A 23,471-nucleotide genomic window follows, 5' to 3' on the forward strand; every position below is an offset into this window, starting at 1 on the left:
ATAGATAGATAGATGTGGGCTTTATGCTCCAAAGAGGACAGGTGTTAGCATTTGTAACCAAACAAATGAACATCAAAACTCTAAACAACAGTCCACCTGTCTGTAGCAGGACCAATTCTACCTTCTCCTGAAGCATGTGACACTCACATCTGGATGAAAAATGTCAGTATAAGTCTGTGAGCTATTTGACAAATAAGAAACGTTTACCAGAAACAGAACGCCATGCAGTTGTTTGCAGTTGTTCTGCCAGTGCGTGAGGGCTCCGGCAGCTGCAGCGCTGCAGAACAGCTTATCAGATGTAGGGAGATGCATTTCCTCAGATGCTGACCTGCACTGCCTCACCACACTCTGCTCTACTTCTTTCTAGGCTACTGTTACCTCCTGTTTGTGTCTGATGCTCTCTCTCTCTCTCTCTCTCTCTCTCTCTCTCTCTCTCTCAGAAAGCCCAATGGAGAGAGCAGGAAGCTGGTCCAGCGCAGAAGGAATACATGTCCCAGTCCTCAGGACATTGCCCGGGCACTGCAGAGCCCCAGCTCTGCTCCCAGCGCCAGTGCTGCCAGCCTGGATGAGCTCATACAGAGATGCCTAAACAGCTTCGGTCAGTCTCTGTCCCCACGTGTTTGCATGTGTTCCCAAAGTTTGCCATGTGTCCTTACTCTTTATCACAACCAGGTTATATAAATGCGGGATGAGGGAGAGTGAGGGGGGGAATCCAGGGTGAGAGAGACTGACAGGGAGGGAGGGAGGGAGGGAGGGAGACAAAGGGCAGTCTCATACAATCAAGCTTTGTTCTGTTGGGCTGCAGAGGCCAACTAGCTATTCCCATGCAATGTTAAACTATACAAATCTCTCTCCCTTCTGCCTCTCTTTTACTGATCTCACTCTCATCATTGGTTGGTTCATTGACATCACACAACAACAGCAAAATGTCTGGATACCCCTTGTGGTAATTAGCACACTAGCAAACAGAACAGTTTATGTGACTGGAACATGTCCAAAAATAATGTCCTGGTTAATCTGGACAATCTATGGAACATTTTTAATCAAAGGTAAAACAAACTAATAATAATAAAAACTGTCAACAAGTAGTGACACCCACACCCACATGCCAGTCCATCCCCTTTTACCAACAACCTTAAACGACCCAGTGAGAGACATTATTTACCCCTTGATTGCACTCTTTATGTCCCCTTATGATAGAATGTATGATGAAAAGGTACAGTGTATATCAAGTAAATTAGACACATTTGTCTAGACCTTTTTTCTTTATTTGCTTATTTCTACTTTAGGTCACAGTTGGATGTATCTCATACAGTAGGCGAAAGGCAGGAAAACACCCGGGGCAGGTTGTCATTTCATCGCAAGGTTAACACAGACAGACACTCACACCTACAGGAAATTCTAAAAAATCTCCAATCCACTTGAGCTGCACGTCTCCGGGGTGTGACTGAAAAAAACAAAGCACCTGGAAAAAAACAAAACAATATGAAAATCTAAAACCCACTCAAATAGAACTAACTAACTGACTGACTGACTGACTGACTGAAATGAACTGAAATGAACTGGACTGAGCTGCTTGACCACTGAGCCACCGTGCAGCCCCACAGTTTTAGCTGTTGTTTGTTTGTAACCACATTAATCCTGTGCCGCTGTGTTTTTGGTTGCAGATACAGAGGGGAAGCTTTCCAGCCCTAGAGGGTCCCAGCTGGTCCACATGACCCTGATGATGCACAGTTGGGTTGTGCCATCTCAGACGTTCGCCCAGAAACTTCTCACCCTATATCCTCCACTGTCACTCAGTGCAGTTCTCCGGTCCCACCGGTGCACTGCTCCCAATCACATGTGCACGTTCATTAATCAGATCAGGAAACAGGCATAGCTTTGTTTTGCGCTCCTTGTCTGCAAAGCAGATTTAAATTATCTATATCCCTGCTGGTGTTTGGTGTAATGTTGTTCCCTATCTGATACAGTGAGTTCCTTGACTCTTTCTCTCACTTATAAGGATTGCCCCTTGGACAAGAGAGGACTGAGGCGGACGCAGATCTGCCACCTTATCAGGTGAGTGAGTGAGTGTGTTGTATGATAGACTGTGACAGAACTGGTTTTCCTGCTCTATTTGCGGGATGTAAGCATATTTTCTGTCCTGCTTCGTGGAAAGGCAGTGGATCAGCCAGTTCCCGGCGGTGTTCGAGGCAGACCCCCTTCTTGAGCAGACCATGGGGGACCTGTGGGCACTGGTGCGGTCAGGCGGACAGAAGACGCACTCGCAGCTCCTTGACACCTCCTGCTTGTGAGCCATGTTTTGAGTTGATTCAATGCCCTGGGGGGAATTGGGGTTTGCGTATTTGGCCACAACTCGAGCAAGTTTTTTATATAAATAGAAAATAGGGGTTTTTCTTTAAAAATAGAAGAGAAAAAAAAACATCTATTTTTGTCTTGTTGCTTGGCTTTCTTTTCCTAGAGGCCCTCATGGGAACATATTCCAGGCACCTTCGCCGTCTGTGAAGAAGAGGAAGGTGTCTTTGATCTTTGACCACATGGAGCCAGACGAGATGGCCGAGCACCTCAGCTACCTGGAGTTCAAGAACTTCTGTAACGTTTCAGTAAGTTCAGTGAGCAACTTCTCACTAATTGGTGTTCTTGCTTTGCTTAATGAGGCCATGACTGGCCAAAAACACAATAGGTGAAAGCGCATACCGTGAAAATTAAATTGCACCTTTAATTGACCAAATACCAATTGAAATGCCAAATGGCATACAACATAAAATATATAATCTGTCCAAGTTCTAATCACAAGTCAAAACACACCTTTTCATGTGTGATTAGTGTGTGTGTTTTAGTGTGTGATTTTTTGTAGTATGTGTATTAAAAAACCCTGTACAGTGGCTTTGAGTGTTACCAAAGCGCAGGTGTTACAAAATGCATTATGATTATTTATCTATTCTTATTATAATCGATCCCCTGCTCTGGAGAGTTTAATGACAACACCTTCTATGGACAAAGTCTTTTTTAAATATCTTTGGTATCAGTGATAAAACATTCAGAAGAACAACTTTTGAGTTGCCAGATTGTGAAAAAATCAGAATCACAATCACAATGAGATTTGCTTTAAGCTACCTTGGTGTTTGGTGCATACAATAAACATAAAAAAGGAAGAAACAATAGAGCAAAGCACTGTAACAGTTGGGAACATAAATATAGAATAGACATATAACTAAAGAATATGTAAAAAACATAACAAATGTGTACAATATGTACAATAGAAGAAATAGAAAAAAGAAGAAAAGAGTTGCAGAGCATATCTTCCATTTACACATGTATATATTAATATTTACATGAGAAGTAGACACAACTGTAATTTACGGGGGGGGGGGGGGGGGGGAGGGTGGAGGGGCTACAAGCCCCCCAATAACCGAAACTGACTCCAAAAACCTATTATAATTTCCTTCACATAAGTAAAGACATTTGCACCGTAAACTGATGCAGAAAAGGCACAAATTGTTGCTGTGAAGAAAAAGTCTGACATTTAAAATTTCAATTTTGCTCAAAAGTGGAGCTCTCAATCCCCCCAAATAGTATCTTTCCTTTTGTTCTGAATTAAGATGCTCCTTCCAGATGTTAGACAATTGTTTTCAGTAGCAAAGCCATTATGGGAACAACATATGATCGGCTCTTGCGATGAGTTGGTGACAGATTTCTTACCTGCTAAAACACTTCAGAAATCAGTGATGAACTTAGTGCAAATGGTGTTTCCTGCCTGACCACCGCTATCTGATTGGCCAGTTCCTGGACTACCGCAGCTACGTGGTGCGAGGCTCGGTGAGGGACAACCCTGCCCTGGAGCGGTCGGTCATGATGTGTAACGGAGTCTCCCAGTGGGTCCAGCTGATGATCCTCAGCAGACACACGGCCCAGCAGAGAGCCCAGGTCTTCACTAAGTTCATTCATGTGGCTCAGGTAATACTGCCTGAGGGAGCAAACATCACACAGGGGGCCACACGTAAAATAATGTATTTGAGTTCTGAGTTTAAAGTCAGAATTCTTAGAAAAAAAGTCAAAAGTCTGACTTCATTCTCAGAATTCGGGCTTGAACTGATTGGGTTTTGAGGGCTGTCCACTCTGCGCTTTCCTTCACAGAAACTTCGAGCTCTGCAAAACTTTAACACTCTAATGGCAGTGACTGGAGGCCTCTGTCACAGCTCAATCTCCCGCCTTAAAGACACCTCCAACCTGCTGACTCCTGACATCACTAAGGTTTTTCAAATATTACACATACCCATGAGTCAATCTGTTGACGACTACATTACCACAGAGTGATACAAATTCAACTTTTCTTTCATGAATCATCCCCCTTCTTGAACTTTGATGTTTTGTAGCTGAAAGATTTTCACGTCATGGTGATTTTTTTCCGCCTTTTCACCTGTCACCAGTTTTACGTGCTGACAGAATGTCATATTGAATATTTTGGCTAAGCTTTTTTTGTATTTCATCATCACTTCACCCTCCTATTTTCTTGCCCCCCAAAAAACTGTTTGTTCCATCCGACGCTCTCTGCAAGTAAAATCAAGCATCGGATCACTACTTTCACAGAATTTGGGGTGTTTTGTTAAATTTTGTAGCATTTGAAAAACCAATGAAATGGTTTCTAAAGAGTATCCTGACTAAACTTTGACAGTCTGTGATTATCCACTTAATTGTAACTATTTCTCAAAATAATTCATAATTTCAGCTTTTTTTTACTCACAAATAAGGGATAATTTCATATAAATGAGGTGTATTGACCATGATTTTTTTTCTTCAAGTGTAAAACTAGTGGTAAAGTGGATTTTAGTGGTGAATCAGGTGATAGCAGAAAAAAGCACAGCAACAATTGACACCTAAAAAAAACCCTGAAGAGTTTGTGTGTGTGTGTGTGTGTGTGTGTGTGTGTGTGTGTGTGTGTGTGTGTGTGTGTGTGTGTGTGTGGGTGTGTGTGTGTGTGTGTGTGGTTGTGTTTGTGTGTGTGGTTGTGGGTGTGGGTGACGGAAAGGTGTGGCAGACTTTGTTGGGGCGACCATACAGATGGTTTTTATGTTTTGTGTTTTTTACTATCTGTTGACTGTTGGAGCAGACGATGCAAATTTTCTGTGTGAACAGACAATAAAGTTGGATCTTATCTTATCTTATTTAATGTTTTCTAAGGCTATACTGAACTCTAAACACGCCAACGGCTTGATCTTTCTCCTCTCTCAGGCCCTGAGTGAGATGACCGAGCTGCTCTCCTCGCGGAGCAACTACATCAACTACCGGCGGGTTTACAACGAGTGTGTCGGCTTCAAGGTGCCCATCCTGGGCGTCCACCTGAAGGATCTGATCTCCCTGAACGAGGCCCTGCCCAACTACATCGACGAGGACAAGATCAACCTGAGCAAACTGCAGCACCTGTACAGCAACATCAACGACCTGGTGGCCATTCACACCTGCACGCCGCCCTTCGAGGCCAACAAAGACCTTCTGCATCTGCTCACGGTACCAGACAGATACCAAGATTCCAAAAAAATAAAAAAGATTCCACAAAAAAAAAAACATATTAAAATCATGTTCTTTCCATGCTTCAGCTCTCTCTAGATTTATACTACACTGAAGATGAGATATATGAACTTTCATACACCAAGGAACCCAAGAACACGAAGATCCAGGTCAGTAGAGCCACATACTCCTCTTTTTGAAGATGAGCTCTATCTAGCACCATCAGACTCACACTTGTTTCAACCTCTTTTCACAAGAGGAGAGACATGTGTGTGCTCTCTGTGGGTGTAACATCTTCAAAACAAAAGCACAGGCTCGGTGCCGAATACATCAAAATCAGCCACATCAAAGCGCTGTACGTTAGGGAAGCGTGTTATGTGGTGGGTGTACTCTTATTTATTCTTCTTGTTTCTAACATGTACAGTCCTTTATGTCTCATCGCTGCATCTGTCGCTCCCCAGCCTGTAGCTCCGGTTAAACCGCCTGTAGTGGCAGAGTGGGGTTCAGGGGTCACCCCCAGGCTCGACCCAAACACCATATCTAAGCACGTCAAGCAGATGGTGGATGTGAGTATGTGACACTGCAACAACTTTCTGTCTTTCACTTCCTTATTACTTGGCAGCTTAAAGCAGAACTAACCAACTGCTCCTTGACAAGCGCAACCGAACGTCTGATTGTTCTGTTGCCCCCTGCAGTCCATAATGAAAAATTACGACCAGAGTCAGGATGGTTACATTTCACTGGAGGACTTTGAGAAAATAGCAGCCAACTTCCCCTTCTCCTTCTGCACTCACGAAACTGACAGGTGAGGAAGCTGCGACACGCACAAAAGGACAGAGAAAACACGAAACAACATGACGTCAATGGTTTGTAAAAATAAATTAAAAAAAACTACCTGCTTACTCACTTTTGTTGTTGCACTTTGGAAAATGCCCAGGGAGGGACAAATCAGCCGTGAGGAAATCACCTCTTACTTCATGAGGGGAATGTCTGTATGTGCCAAGCTGGGCTACAACTTCAAGGCACATAACTTCCATGAAACCACATATAAACGGCCGACTTTTTGTGAGACTTGTAGAGGCTTTGTGAGTATCCATTGTGTATATTCTTTGTTGTTAAATATGTGTATCTATACAATCAAACAGCAACATCACATGTGTCATGTTTGTCCCCTTGTAGCTGTGGGGAGTCATCAAACAGGGCTACCACTGTAAAGGTGAGTTCCCAATGCATGCCCTTTTATCCTTCATTTAGGAGTAATCACCTTTGTCCAGGGGCGGTCTACGTCCTTTAAGAATGTGACACGAATATAGTGCCCCCCCACCCCCCACCCCACACACACACACACTTAATCAGTAATTTCACTACATGAATATGTTACTGCTAAATATTTAACATGTGTAAAAACTGAAATGATAATGAGGTAATAAATATAAAATAATAAAGTGATTGTGTAAACAATAAAATTAAAAATTAATTTAAAAAAAATGTCATTGACTGGGTTTTAGGTGCATTGCATTGGCGACAGCGACACAGGATATTAAACCTGTTTCTTTAAATCTGTAATTGTTTGCCCTCAAGTCTAAGTGAATTGAAGAATTGGTTTTTGTTTTTATAATTTTTAGGAGGGCTGAGATGAAATTGAGCCCCCCTAAAAAAGGTCTAAAATCGCCACCGCCTTCGTCAGAGCCCCATGTAATAAGGGTCAGCTCGCTCTTATTTTGGTCCAGGTTTTGACATATCTTTCTCTGAGAGTTTTGCTGCCACCCTGCTATGTGAAATCCATTTATTTTGTGGTCCTCAAAGCTTTGAACCGACAGACCTTTTATAGTTTGACTGAACTGATCCTTTAGGTAGCACTGCTTCTCTTAACATTTTTTTTCTGTCTCGCAGACTGTGGAATAAACTGTCACAGACACTGTAGAGACCTGGTGGGAATAGAGTGTTTGAAGAAACACAAAAACACAACTGGGTCCTGCCCGTGCACCCCGGCCCCCGAGTCAAGAACCAAGGGCAATAACTGGAGTAAGACCTTTCTCTATCATATGCAGAACACAACGCCTGAAAATTCCCTTCCTATTAAATGACCTCAAACCCAACACACTAATGGCTCATTGTTCCCTGTCAGGCTCAGAGGAGGAGGCCTTTGTTTTCCCCCAATGTAACGAGACAGAAAATAACCAAGGCACCTCTCCTTGGAAAAATAACACCGGTGATTCAACGCTGTTGGACCGCTCCACTCAGACAGATCCTGGAGTGTGGACACCTGAGAAAAGGGACAAGAAGGGAAACCACCACAACTCTCTTGTACATGCATCCCCAGAGAGAAAGGTGAGATAGGATGTGAGTGCAGGCCATAGTTTCTCATGCTTTTCTGTTTTTTTTGTAGCTTAGTTTTACTAATGCTCATGACCTCAGCAACTGAAGACATATCAGTGTGTCAGTGCAAAAATTCTAGAGTGACTTCATGTGGGGTCATACCAAGGTAGAGACGCTACACAGTCAGAGTTCCAGCTGTGACTCCCTCAGGAGCTAATAAAAGATAAGTCCAACACCAATACTGGCTGCCTGGAGTTTAACTGTACTACTTTAAATTACTCACCTTACTGTAATTTCCCTGAAGAAGTTGACCACACTGTAAAATCTGTTTAAATTCCACTGGTGTACTTACATTTACAAAGTAACAGACACTTTTTTTACAATCATTTAAAGCCACTATGTGTAGAATTATTACATGATTATAGCAATATTTCAAAGGATTTTCATACCATAAGTTGTGATGAAGTTTAAAATAGCCTCTGTTGACATACCCCCAACGCCAAACATGTAGTTTTATTTAATTAATTAAAAATACAATAAATTAAAAAATTAAAGTACAAAGGGGGTAAATACTATTACATTTTTGCTGATCAGAATTTGAGAACAAAAAAAAAAGGTTTCTCTATAGGAACACCTTTTTGTTGGGCACACAGTAAGTGTGTCATCCCCTCTCTTTTGTGTCTATCTACTGTCACTATCAAATAAAGGGAAAAGCCCCAAAATATAATCTTTAAAAAAGAAAAGAAACCTCCTGTCTCAGGATAACCCACAGACAACACTGTCAACAGTGGTTAAAAGGATGATTTTCTCTGCATATAAATCTTTGTATGGCTCTTCAGTGTGAAATGAAACATTTCCTTTTGTTTGTGTGAGATTTGGGATGAACCAACTTTTTTATATAAGCTTTATCACTAGAAAAAAAAATTGTTACTGAGTTTGAGAACAATTTTCGTAATTTGTCTTTCCTATTTATAGGTCAACACACTGCCCCAAAGGACCCGAGGCTGCTCCATGCCCGGTTCCTTCTTGCAGGAGAAAATGGAGGAGCTGCATCTCTACAAAGACAAGAGCAGAGAGCCCGACTGAGACTCCAATTTGTAACATCTCCCCCCCTCCATGGACAAAAACATTCAGGCACCACCACATTTCTTACAAACCTGTGTCCAACTGATGAGATTTACTTGCCATTCATATAAGAATGCCAGCAACTATGGACTCCCTCATGTTTCAAGTGTGGTCATGTCATGTTTTTATTATTTTTTATTTGTCATTATTGTTAGTTTGGCTAATTGTGAATGCTTCAAACATTGATTGTACTACTGTAATTTATGAACACATTTTGTTTTTAGAACAGGTGCCTTGGTTCTTTGGTGCTAAGATTCAACCTCAATCCATAAGGTCATAAGACAGACGTAAGGGTTTCCTGGTCCTATTCACACATAATAAATGCAGGGTAGGAAATTAACACTAACATTTTCAATTTTAACTTTGGAAGCTATGTGACAACTCTGTTCATGAATTTGGAAAGTAAGCTTGCAAACCAATTCTATAATTGCCATTTGTTTGACTTTGGGTTAGGTGATAAGAAGACATGAGACAATTTGTCAACCAATAGAAGTTGCTATACCGTGTATAATGCTCCTTTAACGTCTCTGGTTAGGACCAGACAACAAAGCTTATTTTACAAACATGTAAATTACATGTAAATATCTTTTTTTAATAGCAATATTGGATTTTTATAGCCACAACAAAATGTATTATTACATATATTATGACTTTGTCCCAATCACCCAACCCTAGTTTGGTTGGTAATTGTGAAAGGAGCTTGTGAAGTCTACTCCATAAACCACCGCAACTAGCAGCGGAAAATGTTTATTTCCTGCCCTGACAACATTTTTGGACTTTCAAAGATCTCCAACAGTTCATTCAAGGTTCAGCAGGACTGCACTGGAACTTTACGCATGCTACAGAATTGGCATATTTTTTTTAGCTAAATGCTTCTTTGTTTTGTCTTTTGTCCACAATGTCAATGTTGTTGAAAATGAGAAAGATACACCATCAATGATACATCATGCAGTCTGTTCTGTGTTTGGCAGAAAAAAGATGAACATCTCCAGGCGTATACAATTGCATTTATTGTATAAAGACAAGAAGACAGCTTGGGTAACTGGTCATCAGATTTTCATTTTCTGGTAGAAAAAAAATGAGTTTGACAACTAGATTTAACTACTGGACTCAATGAACAGCAATCACAAAGGGATAAAAAAAAACTGCACATACAACTACTCAAGAGTGGCAAAATATTCCTCTCAATCAAAGACTGGATTAACGCTTAAATACTACAGTATCGACACCTATAAAAAAAAAATGTTTCATAATGTTTGAATTCTATTGGTGTAATCACTCGGGAACTGAAAAGTAAAAAGCAAGACAGAGGAAAGGGCTGTGAAGGTAAAAAGCATGCATTTTGTTCTTTGTTAAGCTTCTCAAAACAAGCAAAATTATTCAGGCCTTGCTGTATTTTCCTGCCCTGACACATTTTCACACTTTGCATCCTAGGAATATACAATTAACTCTTCAATCTGTAGGAAATGTGGACTTTGCAGTTCAACAGACATCCACATTAAATGCATAATAGATAACATTCATTAAATGTTTTGATACCTATCTACCACCTCACAGTCACTGCTTAGAGTAAGACTTCATTCAGTAAGAAAAATGAAAAGAAACTGTGTACAGTTTCCGTGTACATTGATTGGTAAGGAATGAAGGCTACCGTGTTAACCCAGACAGAGAAAGTTATGGTTGAGGGACTTAATGTGAGACTGTACAAAATCAATTTGATGCAGAGGTCAGAGTGTTTAGGACACAGGTGGAAGCAAGTACAAATGCAAAGCGAAGCTACTGGGAACCAGAAGATGAGCCTAGGCTGCCCTGTCCAGGGTAGTTGCCGTACTGGCTGTAATACTGGTTCCACTGGTTCTGGTTCTGGTAGTACTGCTGCCACTGCTGAGCATACTGGAGGGAGAAACAGAAAGCAAGTGCAACAATGAGAACATGTTTACATTTTACAAGCTGACCCTGCTCTTCTATTTTTGCCCATTACTTGGCACAGTGAATTACTTTCCAAAGCAATACTCCAACCCATGTCTATCTTATGTCAAACATTAAAACACCTGCTGGTTTTTAAGATGCCTTTAAATAGTTTGTGGCTAACTCTGATTTACAGCATAGAAAATTTGAATTTTAAAGGCGTTTTGATTGACTTTTCGCTACCACGGAAACTTTACCTTTATAAAACTGAGTTACCGTAGAGCTCTATTGTAACTACTATCAAACTAACCACAGCCACTGTTGCTGTCTGGCTTTTTACCCCACTGGGGCTCTAATAACCTTGCCAAACACAGATCTATGTCCACTGAAAACTCTCTCACTCCCCCACCCTCCTAGTGCTTTGTTAGTCATTGACTACCTGCTGATATTGCTGGTTGTAGCTCTGTTGCTGCTGCTGTGGCTGTTGTGCCTGCTGTTGTGGCTGCTGCTGGGGCTGTTGCTGATGGTGGTTGTACGTCTGTGCAGTGGCAGGTGTCTGGCTGTAGCTCTGGCTGTATCCCGGGTACTGACTGTAGTTGCTGTAGTAATTCTGGTTGTAGCTGCCCTGGTTGTAGCCTTGATTGTAGCTCTGGCTGTAGCCCTGGAGGTGCAAAAAGTTCAGGACAATTCAATTATCTACAATTACATTTGTTTTTCCTTAAACTGGATACATGATAGCTCACGTTAATTACCTGGCTGTATGGCTTGGTGTAAGGGGCCGGGCGGCTGTAGCTTCCTCCAGACGGCTGGCTGCGGCTGTATCCAGCGCGTGCATCAGAGCCTCCGTCGCGGTAGCTGCTGCCCCAGCGGTTCTGGCTATAGCCACCACGACTGTAGCCTGCTAAATGAACAAAAATGTTACAACAGCAATATACGTAACTTTACCATGAACGACATACTAGCCGTAGTTTTGCCTCTCATACATTACATTCAAATTACAGAACTAAGCGAGCGATCATACTATTTATTACAACATATAACATACTATATGTTATATATATAATATATATATATATATATATATATATATATATATACATACACACACACACACACACTATATATCATACTATATTCATGATTAAGAAAAATATAACATATGAGGTATACCGACAGCTCGGCTTACCTCCTCTGTATCCACTGCTTCCATCCGCACCGCGGTTCTGGTAGCCACCACGGGATCCGTCACGACTGTCGTAGCGCTGGAAGCTACCGCCGCCACGACCACGGAACCCGCCCTGCCTGTTGTCAAAGCGTTTATCAGGGGGCGGGCCAGCCTTGCGGCCCTCCTCATTGTACTGCTTCAGCAGAGTTTCAGCCTCCTCGCGCTGCAGCTCAATGAACGTCACGGCCTCCAAGAAGTCGCAAGCCTCTGGGACAGTAAAGTTGGCTTGGAGAGTGACAGGCATGACCACAGGAGGAGAGACAGACAGCCCATCCAGCAAGAGACGGATGGAGAGGCAAAGAGAGAAAGAAAGAGAGGGGTAGGGGGTTGTAGTGAGGACCAGAGCAGCCACACCACCGGAAGACAAAACGAAAAATAATTACAACCATACAGTGGCAGGTGAAATCATAGAGAAACTAAGAGCAGATAGATGAAAGCAGATGACAAGGTAAAGGGAACAAACATCAGCTCCAGGGGAACATGGAGGAAACATTTGTTTATGCTGACAAAGGAGAGGTAGTTCAGTAGAGGTGGGGAGGGGAGGGGCACAAAAAGGACAACTAGAAGGTTGGTGAGAAGAGGAAACAGCACTGCAAACCAAGGACAGCTGATGTAATGCTGTTACAAATTAACTTCCAACAACTTCAGCATGTGACTGCTTGTAAGTTTGCTATTTGGAAACATCCTTTTAAGGGAAGCAAATTGTGCAATAATAGCACTATTATATTACATGCCCTCAGCCAGGACCATGTCTCAGTTTGCAGTGCATAAGTAGTAAGCTGTATGGCAGGTGACAGATAGAGGGCAAAAATAAAAAATAATCAAATTCATGTTGGCTGTTTAAAAAAATGTCCAGGTCTGATATCTGGCCAAAGGCTATGACGGGGGAAGGGGGGTAGGGGAGGGGGCATCTTCCAAGTTTGATTTTTAGAGACAACATATAGAAAAGTAAAAAGTAGATCTGGTGTTTTATTTGTTTTTGTTCCACAGCATTCCTACCTTTCATTTCTAAAACAGCATGATCGGGCACATCCTTCCCCTGCTCATTGGTTTGCTTTAATGTTCGTTCTTTAAAATCCTCGTCCGTGGGACAAATTACAATAGCCTTGCGTTGAAAACCTTCAAAAGGACGCATTTTTCGTCTCCTTGCTGATCCATATACATTTGTCTAGCAATGGTGACAAGAAAGAAGTAGAAGCTTGTTTGTTATTGTTTACTTGTTATGGCTTTCCACTGGAAGGAAGCTGGAACCCTGTAATAATGAAGTGAGAGAGGTTTGGCTTGGATATCAGTCTACGCTTTTACTCAAGTTCTAATGGCCTCTCGTCACTCCACAGACTTACCTTATAGTCTGTGCAGTCAGGTGCCCAGAGGCTGCTGATGAATGTTAATTACTGACACAAAAGGGGACCCCCACGAATATTCAAACTGACTATACCGTTCATTCGCTCAATAACTTAATAGACATACACGTTCACGATCAATCAATAATAAGTATTCAAATTCATATTTATCATTGTACAGTGGCAATGTACTGGTTGTAAAAAGTGTTATTCCTGGATTCTGAGACATCGGAGGTGTGAGCACCCTCTTAATATAAATCTATTACCTATGCCTTTGCAGAACTGCAGTTAGGATAATAAAATGTGTGACACCATGCTGTATTATTGTAATCAATGTTGTTTCAGTTTAATTCAGGTTCAGAACCAGAATACTGGTTCAAATTCTTTTCATAGGATTAAATAAAGGAAATATATTGTTAACGCAAAAGCCACCACATGCAAATTTAGGCAGCTATAAGCTGTGATTTGCAATAAATTCTGAGATATATGATTTGTATTGGTTACATGGTAAAAAAAAATACCAAAAACGTAACCCCAGTATTAGCCATTACCAGGGCATTAGGACATTTGGGAACATAGTTTTTGGGCATAAAATGCAATCTATGCATCAAAGTTGTGATTACTTCTTGTTCTATCAATACGGTCATTTGTCAAGCTTAGCCACACTTTAAAACCACTATCTCTAGTCCGTCATATTGTAAAAACGATTCATATTCATGAACCAATGCATACACTTCACGCCAAAATGTTGCTCAAAAACGTAGTATCAAGATGTTTCTTGACAAATCCTTGTTTGCTTGAAATTTGCATCAGTTGCAATTGACAAGATCTTAACAAGCGATTAATTAGGCTAATTTACAGGTTAGATTCAGAAGTCAAACAGCCCCAAATCTACAGTACAAACACAGCAGATGTTAAGAATAAAGTCAACGTCATATGTTGTGTCATGTTATTCAAATAGAGGACTAGCTTTCACCAGCAGTTAAACCACTCAACAGCAGCAACGTTTTTTTGAAACAGCACCATATTCAAAGTAACCACGGTAATGAACAACAATGTCCCTGTCCACTCAACGGTAACCAGTGGTTTCTACACTGAGCCACAGAAATTCAACACTACATGACACAATATTAATTTTAGCATAAATTCTATAGTAAAGTCACAATTAACGTTTATATCACATCATTGTAAAAATCTGTAAATCTGTCAAATTATTCCTAAAAATAGTGCCGCCAGAATCTACTACTTTCTATTAACATCTACAAATCAACCACATACCTAATAATAATTTTTACTTTTTACAGACCATTCTCCTTTTCTGAAGTAAACTTTGTTTTAGCACAACCAACCTAACACTTATCAACGAGAGAATGCGACATAACAAACGACTTGCTATTGTGACGGGTCCCCGCACACCTACCTTGACTTACCTGATCTTCATACGAACTCTAGTCCGAGTCAAGACAACAACAACAAATATAACCTACCTGCACATACTCACAGTGTCCACAGAAATTCCAGTCCACTAGACCTACCTACCTTTATACACTTTTGCTGAACACAAGGATCTAAAAATCTAAAAAGCGTTAGTCATTACTTACCTTCAGGGTCAATTTATTAAAAAACACACTCAAAAGTTCCATGTATCTCACTTAAAAATAGCTTTTAAAAAGCTATCAACTCTGTTATTAAAATTAGCAACGGAAGGTGTTTTTCTTACTCACCAGTCAGAGCTTACTTGTTTCTCAACATCTTTACATAGTCATGGTTTACTTGTACATTGTTGAAATTCACAAGACAAACAATACTGTATTATGACAAGAAATAGCAAGTGCAAATATATTGAGGAATAAAAACATGAAATATATCTGTCACTTATGAGAGCCATTAATCATTTCCTTTTACAATACATGACAAGCAAGTGACAAAAGGGTGATCAATGCTTCTTCTACTCTATAATACACAGAGCCCCCCTGAAAGATAAATAAATAGTCCATTAGAGAGAGTGATCATCAGGGCACATTGACTGACTGTGGCGAGTATCAGAGCAGAGTGTGGGTGGGACGGCAGTACCTGATCTAGGATGTAGTTGCGTCTCTTGCGGGCAGCAATCTCAATCAGCCTGTTCAAACACTGGGTGGCCTGCTGGATCAGAACATCCCAGCGCCCGGAGTAGTTTTTCTGGCGACGCAGACCCATCACCTGCAGAAGAAATATTCACATGGTTTAATAGTCCATCATTGTCTTATTTGACTGTTTGTTGGGGGGTGGTGGTCCCAAGCCAACCTTCATCTTGTCCATGATGGCATTTGTGCCCAGGATGTTGTACTTCTTCTCAGGGTTAGCCGCTGCATGCTTCATGGCCCAAGTGGTCTTTCCACAGGCAGGCAGGCCAACCATCATCAAGATCTGAAACAAGTGAACAAATAAAATTAGTTAATTGTACTTCATAGTACAAGTTCCTTTTACAATCAATAAAAAAAGTCCATATAAATGTATTTTCTGTTATTTAACTTGTCCAAGAATTCTAATTAAGTCGATATGACCTATATTATGAAAGTGAAAAATAAAAACCAACACTGAAAAAGTTGAAGAGAGGTTAATGCGTTTTATAGGTACTGTACTTCATTCTTGGACTGCATGTGTGCTGTATCCAAGTGAATCATAATTTAACTTTGTAATCAAAAAGAGCCATACATTGTTTTCGAATTTCAGCGCTGCCCTACCTCGCATTCAGACTTGCTGGCAGGTCCCTTAGTGCCTCTGATCTTGTCCTCCATGCTAAGATCGTGGATGTAGGTGTATCCCTCTGGTTGGGGAAAGTATGGCTGCTTCTGTCCAAAGTTGAACTCGACAGCACAATTCTTCACCAGGACGTGAGGGAACAGGGCACGGCCTTCCAGTGCCTCCTTGGTTGTCTGGAAAGCCACGCCCAATGAGACTCCATTTTTGGAAAAGCCTATCTCCACCTCGTCACCTTTGTCAAAGTCCTTAAATAGAAAAGCACCATCAGTTTAACTTGTTAATACTGTACTGTCAACTACATGGACAAAACACGAGAATTGTGCATACTTATTACCATAAATATTTTGATATTACTAATTATAATTATTATACATAGGATGATAAATCAGTACTTCCAAATTATCCTCATATGATGCTACTTAAAGAAGATAATGGAATTAAATTACTGTTGCCAGTACTTACAATGTAACAGCCGATGACGTCATTTTCACCAAACTTCTCACCAAAGTCTGCAAACTTACAGTCAGCAGATTTCTTTCCTGTTCCTCCATATCCAAAGGAAAAGGGCTCCTCGCCTATGACAAAATAAGAATGAAATGCATTGTTACTATATTAGGCCAAACCTTTAGTATCATTCATATCAAACATCATCTTGATTGCTTGGGCAATTGCTTCTCTTACCCAGCTGAGTGCTGCAGTGGTTGAGTGACCATCCAATTCTGACCACATGGGGATCTGGCTCACTTCCGGGCAGGTGCTTCACATTAATCTCCTCATTGACCTGAAGTGCATGAGACAAATCAGGTCAAAAACAATCCTAGAAAAGACTGTCAGGGAATATCTAGTGCCATAAAGGAATAACAAGACATCCCATTGGAAGGTAGTTTAAAAAACAAGGATGTAAAATGACGCTCAACAAGCAAAATCTCCTAAATTCCATTACAGTGTGTTTAGATTTAATTCAAGGTGAGGCAGTGTGGGAATTTAAAATCTTCCCCACAATGTTAGTTTTCAACAGCTAAGTAAAGTGCAAATATATGGTGCTTATCCCAACATAAAAAACAGAAGAGTTATTTACTATAATGTAAAAAGATACTGTATGTTAATAATAAACAAAAAGCCTGCTCATCCACTGTTTCAAAAACAAATGCACAGAGCCTGTCTCATGTATCAGGGGCCATTATGTCACATGTGGACACAGTATACAGAAAGTTTGTTTACGGTAGCTCAGTGTTTAACCAGACAACATCTAGCTCTGTCAGAAAAGAAAGCCCAGCCATCTAATTGGTTGTATGCATGAAGCCCAGGGCTGTCTCATCTTTAAATCACCTTGACTTTAGAGGAAGATACTTATTACTCATTACCTTCATCTCATAACACACACGGCCCTTGGTGACACCATGTGTAGCTCGTGCTCCTGCCCACAGGTAAGCAAAGCCTTCAATGGTCAGTGGGTAACCGCTGTAGCGATCTCGGGACACTTTGAAATGCAAGTCACAGTTGTCTGAAAGGGAGCCAGAGAAGATTGATTTTGAATGTATTGGATTGTAAAATCCTATATTACAGGCTAGCATTATAAACAGAAAACTTGCCTACAACAAACTAGAAGACTTTAATAAAAAACTGACATAAAAACAAAAAAAAACTAAAGTCTGACACCCTCTCACATCTAAAGGGAATCATCTCACACCTAAAGTTAAAGTATGTCAGCATATTTAAAGACTACGACTAGATTCGTTTTGAAAAATTGAACCAAGCTAGTTAGCTACAACTAGCATTAGCTGGTAACGTAAGGGAACGTTTGCAGATATTCTTCCGTGCATGCAGATGAATGGCGGCAGTACTCAGAGGTCTGTGTTTATCAGCCGGTAAAAGTAGCTTAGCGTGATGCCATAGCAACCATAAACAACATTGGCTCTAGCAGTTTGCCACTGGAGGGAGCACACCCATTGGTTGTTGACAACGTTCACATGTTTTGACTTCACAACCAAGACTTGAAACTTACATTAACATCAAACACATTTAATTTTGTCAGAACGCCAAGACAGAAAAAAAATACTTTTATGACCACCTTGCACCAAACAATTAAGATGACGAGCCCCAACTTTAGCAAGACTTTCCTAATTTCATTCCAATATTGGATTTAAGTCTGCTACAATGGAATTGCTTGAAAAGTCATTAGGTGTAAGGTCGGTATAAGCTGTGTAATGGAAAAACGTAGGCAGATAAAGGTTCATTTGAACCAGTTTTGGGTTTAAAATGTCTCTTGTGTGTTTAAATCAGCACCTGCCTCTGGCTGGCCACACGGTCTACTATGGCCAAAATGAAGAGTAGATCTCTGGCAACTACAAGGTCTATATGAATCATCTTGGTTTAGTAATAAAGGTGAAACTTGCAAGATTTCTGCAGCAAGTTGGGTAGTGCGAGTACAGCAATCTGTTGTCTTTGAAAGTTGTGAGTGTGAACTTAGCTTTAAATGTCATCGTGAAATGTACCAACACATTATGGGGAGATATATCTCTAGGGTACAAATCTGGTGAGGCACAGAGTTGCAGCACTACAGGTTTTGGAGCAGTAACTACACTGCAGACAAAACACGATCCACCTACAGCTACATTTTATCCTCTTACTTACATGTATCAATTGTAACAAGAGTGTCATCTATGGGCTCCTCCTCATCTTCAGCAGGGGGCTGTGGTGTGCGGGATCTGTAAAATTTATGAAGTTAACAGCCTTTAATAACACTTTCTTTGACAAGAATTCATATAAATATGCCCATCAACAACTGCTCGTTTCCTTTATTGTAGTGTTTTGTATTACCAACTAGAAGTCTGACTCAAAATAACCCAATTTAAAGATCAGTATACCTTTTTTCCTCACGGTGCTCATAGTAGCCGTAGCTCCTGCTCTCTTCATATGGTCTCTTGCGGCTTAAGTTTCCACTTTTTTCACCTTCCACTTTGACTTGCTCAGCTTGATTTGTGGCACCTTGAACGTCCGGATGTTCTCCTCCATGACTATCCTGCTGTGTGTCTCTAGCAGCCTCAGACTCATCTTCCATTTTCACCTCCACTTTGATTTCTAAAATTTGAATGAACATGGTTGGTGAGCTACCTATTCAGTGTTAAACTGTACAATAAGAATTAATCAAAAAACAGCTTTGAAATAAATCACATTTTGAGATGCTCAGTTTTGCTGACAAAGTAGTTGAATTCAGACCTCCCTGAAAGCGTCATAAAAAAATTTGATAGTATAAAGCTCACATTATTCATCACAGAGCTACTGCATTCCCTTAGATTAAGCAAATTTACCATATAACTTGGAATATTTTGAGTTATCCCCAGACATATTCCATATCAAGTTATCAGAGCCATGTTTTTGCCTGTTTCATTTATAACATGTTAACCCCAGGGCTCCAGACCGCATGAATGGTTGCTTTTGCAACATTTCTGCCAGAGTTGGCCAATGTGCGTGAGAGGGTCTGTGAGTGATTAGTCAACTGCGTGTGTAATGCCATCTACACTTGTGTCTTGCTATTATGGCGTCACACTCATCGTCCATGTACATCCAACTCCTCTGTTTGCTAACACTTCAGAGATAACAGTCAGATCAAAATCTATTTTGTAAAATCCAAAGTGACATTTGGAATTGAAAATTGTGAAGATTCCAAAAATGCAAATGTAGGCAAAATACTTGTCTATGGGCCATGATTCATACTGCATGTTATACTAAAACTGAAAATTACCTGGTTTGTTTTCAACCTTCTCTTCTGGCTCTGGAACAGGCTCGGGCTCTTCCTTGGCCATCACGTCGGATTTCTGTATGTCAACGTCGGCTGTAAGGTCAGGCATGCTGTGACCCGAGTCTGAAGTTGGTTGACTTTCATAAGGCTCGCCTTCCACCTCCTCGTCCTCGTAGTAACCACCTGAATCACGACCCTCATCTTCCTCTTGAGGAACACCTTCGCCACCACCATCACCTTCATCATCATCATCATTGTCGTCGTCACCTTCACCTTCGTCCTCAGCTACTTCTGCATCTAAAAAGGGAAGATCCAAAACTTTTAGTTCTCAAGCTTGTAAGAACAGAAAAATATGAACTCAATGCACTCGTGAAACTTGTTTTTACAGCTTGTTCTGAATTTAATTTCTCATCTCTTGACCTCTTAATTAAATCTTTGGACATATCTACACAACGTTTGTGAAAGAGCACTTTTTTTTTTAAAGATAGGGTCAAATAAACTTCAACAAGTCCGTCCATTTAGATCTAAAAGATGGCTCAGTTGCATCTTTTCACAACAAACCTCCATAGAGATTTATCAGTCTACTTTAAAGGCACTTTCACAACTATAATCTGGTGGACTCTAGGGTGAAGTTGCAACTATAGCTATGTTTCCATCCACACGTTTATCCAAATTAACTGATATTGAATGAAAAATACAGAATCAGTAAAATTTGATGGAATTTCATGACTATCGACTCAAAGGAAACACGTTCCGTCTCATCGGATTTTATCTTGATTGATATACGGCTTATGCGATAAAAGCTAAAGGAAACGTTATTTGCCAAATAAATAATGAATTGCAATTAAGTTTTAGGTCCTTTTATGGCTTCAACCCACAAAAACAAAACAAAGAAGTTTCTGTTAATTTCTGCTCTGTTTGCACACATGGCGGGTGTCAAAAAAGACAAATGGAAGTGGACAAATGAAGAGACAAGAGACTTTTTTAATTTAATTTATCAGGAACTCGCAAAGGAGAGGGCCAACAAAGGTTATGACAAGCCGTGGGACGTCCTCTGGAGTAAATGGAAGGCATTCAAACAGCGAGACATGTCTCAAAAAAAGAGTTGTCTTGCAGTGGTGCTGGTGGGGAAAAAAAGGCAAGTTGCATCTGCATCATCATATCAATGTGTTGCTAGTGTCGTTTTCTTATTATAGCATGATATGTCGCTGTCAGTTGGCCCAAAAACTTGAATATTGTGCGATTCAGTGCAAAAATGGCTGGAAACACCTTAAAATGTCTAAAATCAATTTGATCGCAAAACAGCATGTGATGTCATTACGCACAGGTTTTTATTCGCTTTTAAGTCGTTGGATGGAAATACATATTCACCAGCTTTATTCGCATGAGTTTTTTATTTTTTTATTTAGATAATTCAGTTGAGAAGTGGATAGGAACTTAACTATAGTGAGCACATCGCGCAATGGAGACGGACGCTTGTTAACTGGACAGAGTATCCGAAACTTGACGACACTTCGGATCTTAGAAATAATGAAGCAAAACCAAATTATTATTTTTTTAATGCGCACCAGAGTGTTAAATAAGTAAAAACTTATTTCACACTGTTATTACGGTTAAACTTTGCAATTAATCTGCGGTTCACATGCATGCCGAATTGTGAGTGTTGATCCGTACAGACCACGGATCAAATTTGCTCTGTAACACCACTTCAAATCAGGCATAAAATGCAGTCTATAATTGATTTTATGAAGCTTAAATTTACAAACAAGATAGATCTGATGAGAATGAACTCTTAACTTGCCAGTTCACCTCCTGGGCACTGCCAAGGTGTTTTTGAGCAAGGCACCGAACCCCCAACTGCTCGGGGAACTTTTCCATGGGCAGCCCCCTCACTCTGACATCTCTCCATTTAATGCATGTATAGGTACTGAGCATGTGTGTGTAATTCAGGCCTGTGTGTAATAACAACAGAGTGTAAATTGTAATTTCCCTTTGTGGGGCTAAAGAAGGAATCTTAATCTTAATATACCACACTTGCAATAGAACTGGCTCACACTCTACTGTACATATTAGATATATAATGCATACACTGTTTTCATACCTTATTTCCATTCTGTATAGGTTTAACAATTACTTGCACATTCCCATGCTTACACTTTTTACACTTTCATCTGCACTGCCTACTGTAGTTGCTGCACATGCATTACTACACCTCTACCATAACAAGAGAGTTGCAATTTGCACTTTTACCCTTTGCACCAACGAACGGAAAATCTATACATTTGCATAGCCGTATTATCTTACTGTTGGCAATGCTCAAGTAGCTGTTTACATGTGTTTTGTACGTATGTTTCTTATATCCGTACAAAGTAGTCCAATGTTGACCGTGTTCAGCTTTGCTGTCCTTTTTTAAAACCATATGTCTATTTATGTGTAGGTACTTTGAGAGCAACAAGCTGGAGTCAAATTCCTTGTATGGGTTCACACATACTTGGCCATTGAATCGGATTCTGATTCTCAAAGTCTAACTAATCTATCAATAGGGCTTTACCTTGTTGCTCTTGGACATCCTCTCCATCTTCGTTGTCTTGCAAGTCCTGGCAGTATACATCTTCCTGCTCTCCTTCCTCCGAGGCATCTGCCAGAGCGTCAGCCTCCTGAGCGGCTTTCAGCCTCTCCACCAGGTCTGCCTTGAGGCCTTTGGTGTCCAGGCCACGGCGCTGGAGCTCCTCTTTTAGTTCGTTGACTTTCAGTTTCTTCACGTCAAAACTCATTGTGTCTCAGATGTGTGTTGTCTTTATTTGTTAGCTAACAAAGAGGGGGGAAATGGTAAAGTAAAGCTTAACGTTACAATAGTATGTCTAACTTTCAAACTGAAATGTGATGGCGGCAGAATATCTCAGTCAAACAGGCTACGTTAGCTGTTAGCTAGCTAGGCTAGCTACTATGCAATTGTACCTAGTTCCACTAAATGTCTATAAGCCGCGTAAACCCGGGTTTATAACCGCCCTTAATTATAGATTTAAAAAAAAATAGCGGACGAATCACCAGCATATTTGTTATTTGCTTCAAGTTATTGCTAGGTGGCTAACGTTGGTAACCTTCTGAGTCTAGCGCTAGCTAACGTAGCTAATGTTACCGACAACCGATGCAGGACAAGTAACTTTAACTTTAAAACTATGCAAATTGCAAGTGTTTCTCTATTTTGTATGTAAGTCCTGCAGTAAATGCATAGTTTTATAAGTGTACAATATGGTTATGATTTAAAATAAAAACAAAACTAGGTTGAGGCCTACCTCCACTCAAGCGAGTTGCGCGGGTCAGCGGTGATAAAAGATGAGTGTGTTGCTGCTGCCCTCTAAGGGTCGGAAGCCAGACCGAAACCCACAACCGGAAGTCAACAAGACCAGTACATAGTTACAGGTATGATCTTCTACAATTTAAACCCCGTGATCCAAGGGTTGTGTCAACTAAACAACAAGCGTTTTTATAAAATGTGAGTAATATTTAACAGTTCAATGTGAGAGTGATATTAGATTAGTTTGTGTGTATGTTA

General features: G+C 40.6%; 2 protein-coding genes across 6 annotated transcripts in view; one reads left to right on the forward strand and one right to left on the reverse strand.

Annotated features, from left to right (window-relative positions):
• rasgrp4 (RAS guanyl releasing protein 4) overlaps positions 1-10,097 on the forward strand; it is a 16,922-nt gene extending 6,825 nt beyond the window's left edge. Inside the window, exons 1-18 of one of the 4 annotated variants that reach the window (XM_032508238.1) lie at positions 441-598; positions 1,290-1,365; positions 1,668-1,779; positions 1,996-2,058; positions 2,159-2,290; positions 2,462-2,603; positions 3,784-3,957; positions 4,138-4,254; positions 5,233-5,508; positions 5,598-5,678; positions 5,766-5,888; positions 5,970-6,074; positions 6,204-6,313; positions 6,446-6,593; positions 6,688-6,724; positions 7,402-7,533; positions 7,637-7,839; positions 8,803-10,097. In XM_032508238.1, coding sequence (XP_032364129.1) covers positions 1,715-1,779; positions 1,996-2,058; positions 2,159-2,290; positions 2,462-2,603; positions 3,784-3,957; positions 4,138-4,254; positions 5,233-5,508; positions 5,598-5,678; positions 5,766-5,888; positions 5,970-6,074; positions 6,204-6,313; positions 6,446-6,593; positions 6,688-6,724; positions 7,402-7,533; positions 7,637-7,839; positions 8,803-8,913 — 2,019 coding nt within the window. In that variant the 5' untranslated portion in view covers positions 441-598; positions 1,290-1,365; positions 1,668-1,714 and the 3' untranslated portion in view covers positions 8,914-10,097. Of the gene's footprint in view, positions 1-440; positions 599-1,289; positions 1,366-1,667; positions 1,780-1,995; positions 2,059-2,158; positions 2,291-2,461; positions 2,604-3,783; positions 3,958-4,137; positions 4,255-5,232; positions 5,509-5,597; positions 5,679-5,765; positions 5,889-5,969; positions 6,075-6,203; positions 6,314-6,445; positions 6,594-6,687; positions 6,725-7,401; positions 7,534-7,636; positions 7,852-8,802 lie in introns of those variants that run through there. The other 3 variants (XM_032508231.1, XM_032508232.1, XM_032508236.1) reach the window with 3 other exon arrangements.
• LOC116678164 (heterogeneous nuclear ribonucleoprotein U-like protein 1) lies at positions 9,945-23,471 on the reverse strand. Of its 2 annotated transcripts, none has more exons than XM_032508230.1 (16): positions 23,212-23,471; positions 22,467-22,723; positions 19,919-20,212; positions 19,041-19,254; positions 18,808-18,881; positions 17,538-17,677; positions 16,855-16,954; positions 16,636-16,748; positions 16,155-16,418; positions 15,715-15,837; positions 15,502-15,630; positions 13,085-13,253; positions 12,047-12,310; positions 11,613-11,758; positions 11,300-11,521; positions 9,945-10,845 (listed from the first exon to the last, which is right to left on the reverse strand). In XM_032508230.1, exons 2-16 carry the CDS (start codon positions 22,687-22,689, stop codon positions 10,729-10,731), a joined length of 2,592 nt encoding a protein of 863 aa, XP_032364121.1. In that variant the 5' UTR covers positions 22,690-22,723; positions 23,212-23,471; the 3' UTR covers positions 9,945-10,728. The 2 variants fall into 2 exon arrangements, with proteins under 2 accessions (XP_032364121.1, XP_032364116.1); XM_032508225.1 differs by having other exon boundaries at positions 11,613-11,761.

Source organism: Etheostoma spectabile, chromosome 3 (assembly GCF_008692095.1).
Source record: "Etheostoma spectabile isolate EspeVRDwgs_2016 chromosome 3, UIUC_Espe_1.0, whole genome shotgun sequence".
Taxonomy (NCBI): domain Eukaryota; kingdom Metazoa; phylum Chordata; class Actinopteri; order Perciformes; family Percidae; genus Etheostoma; species Etheostoma spectabile.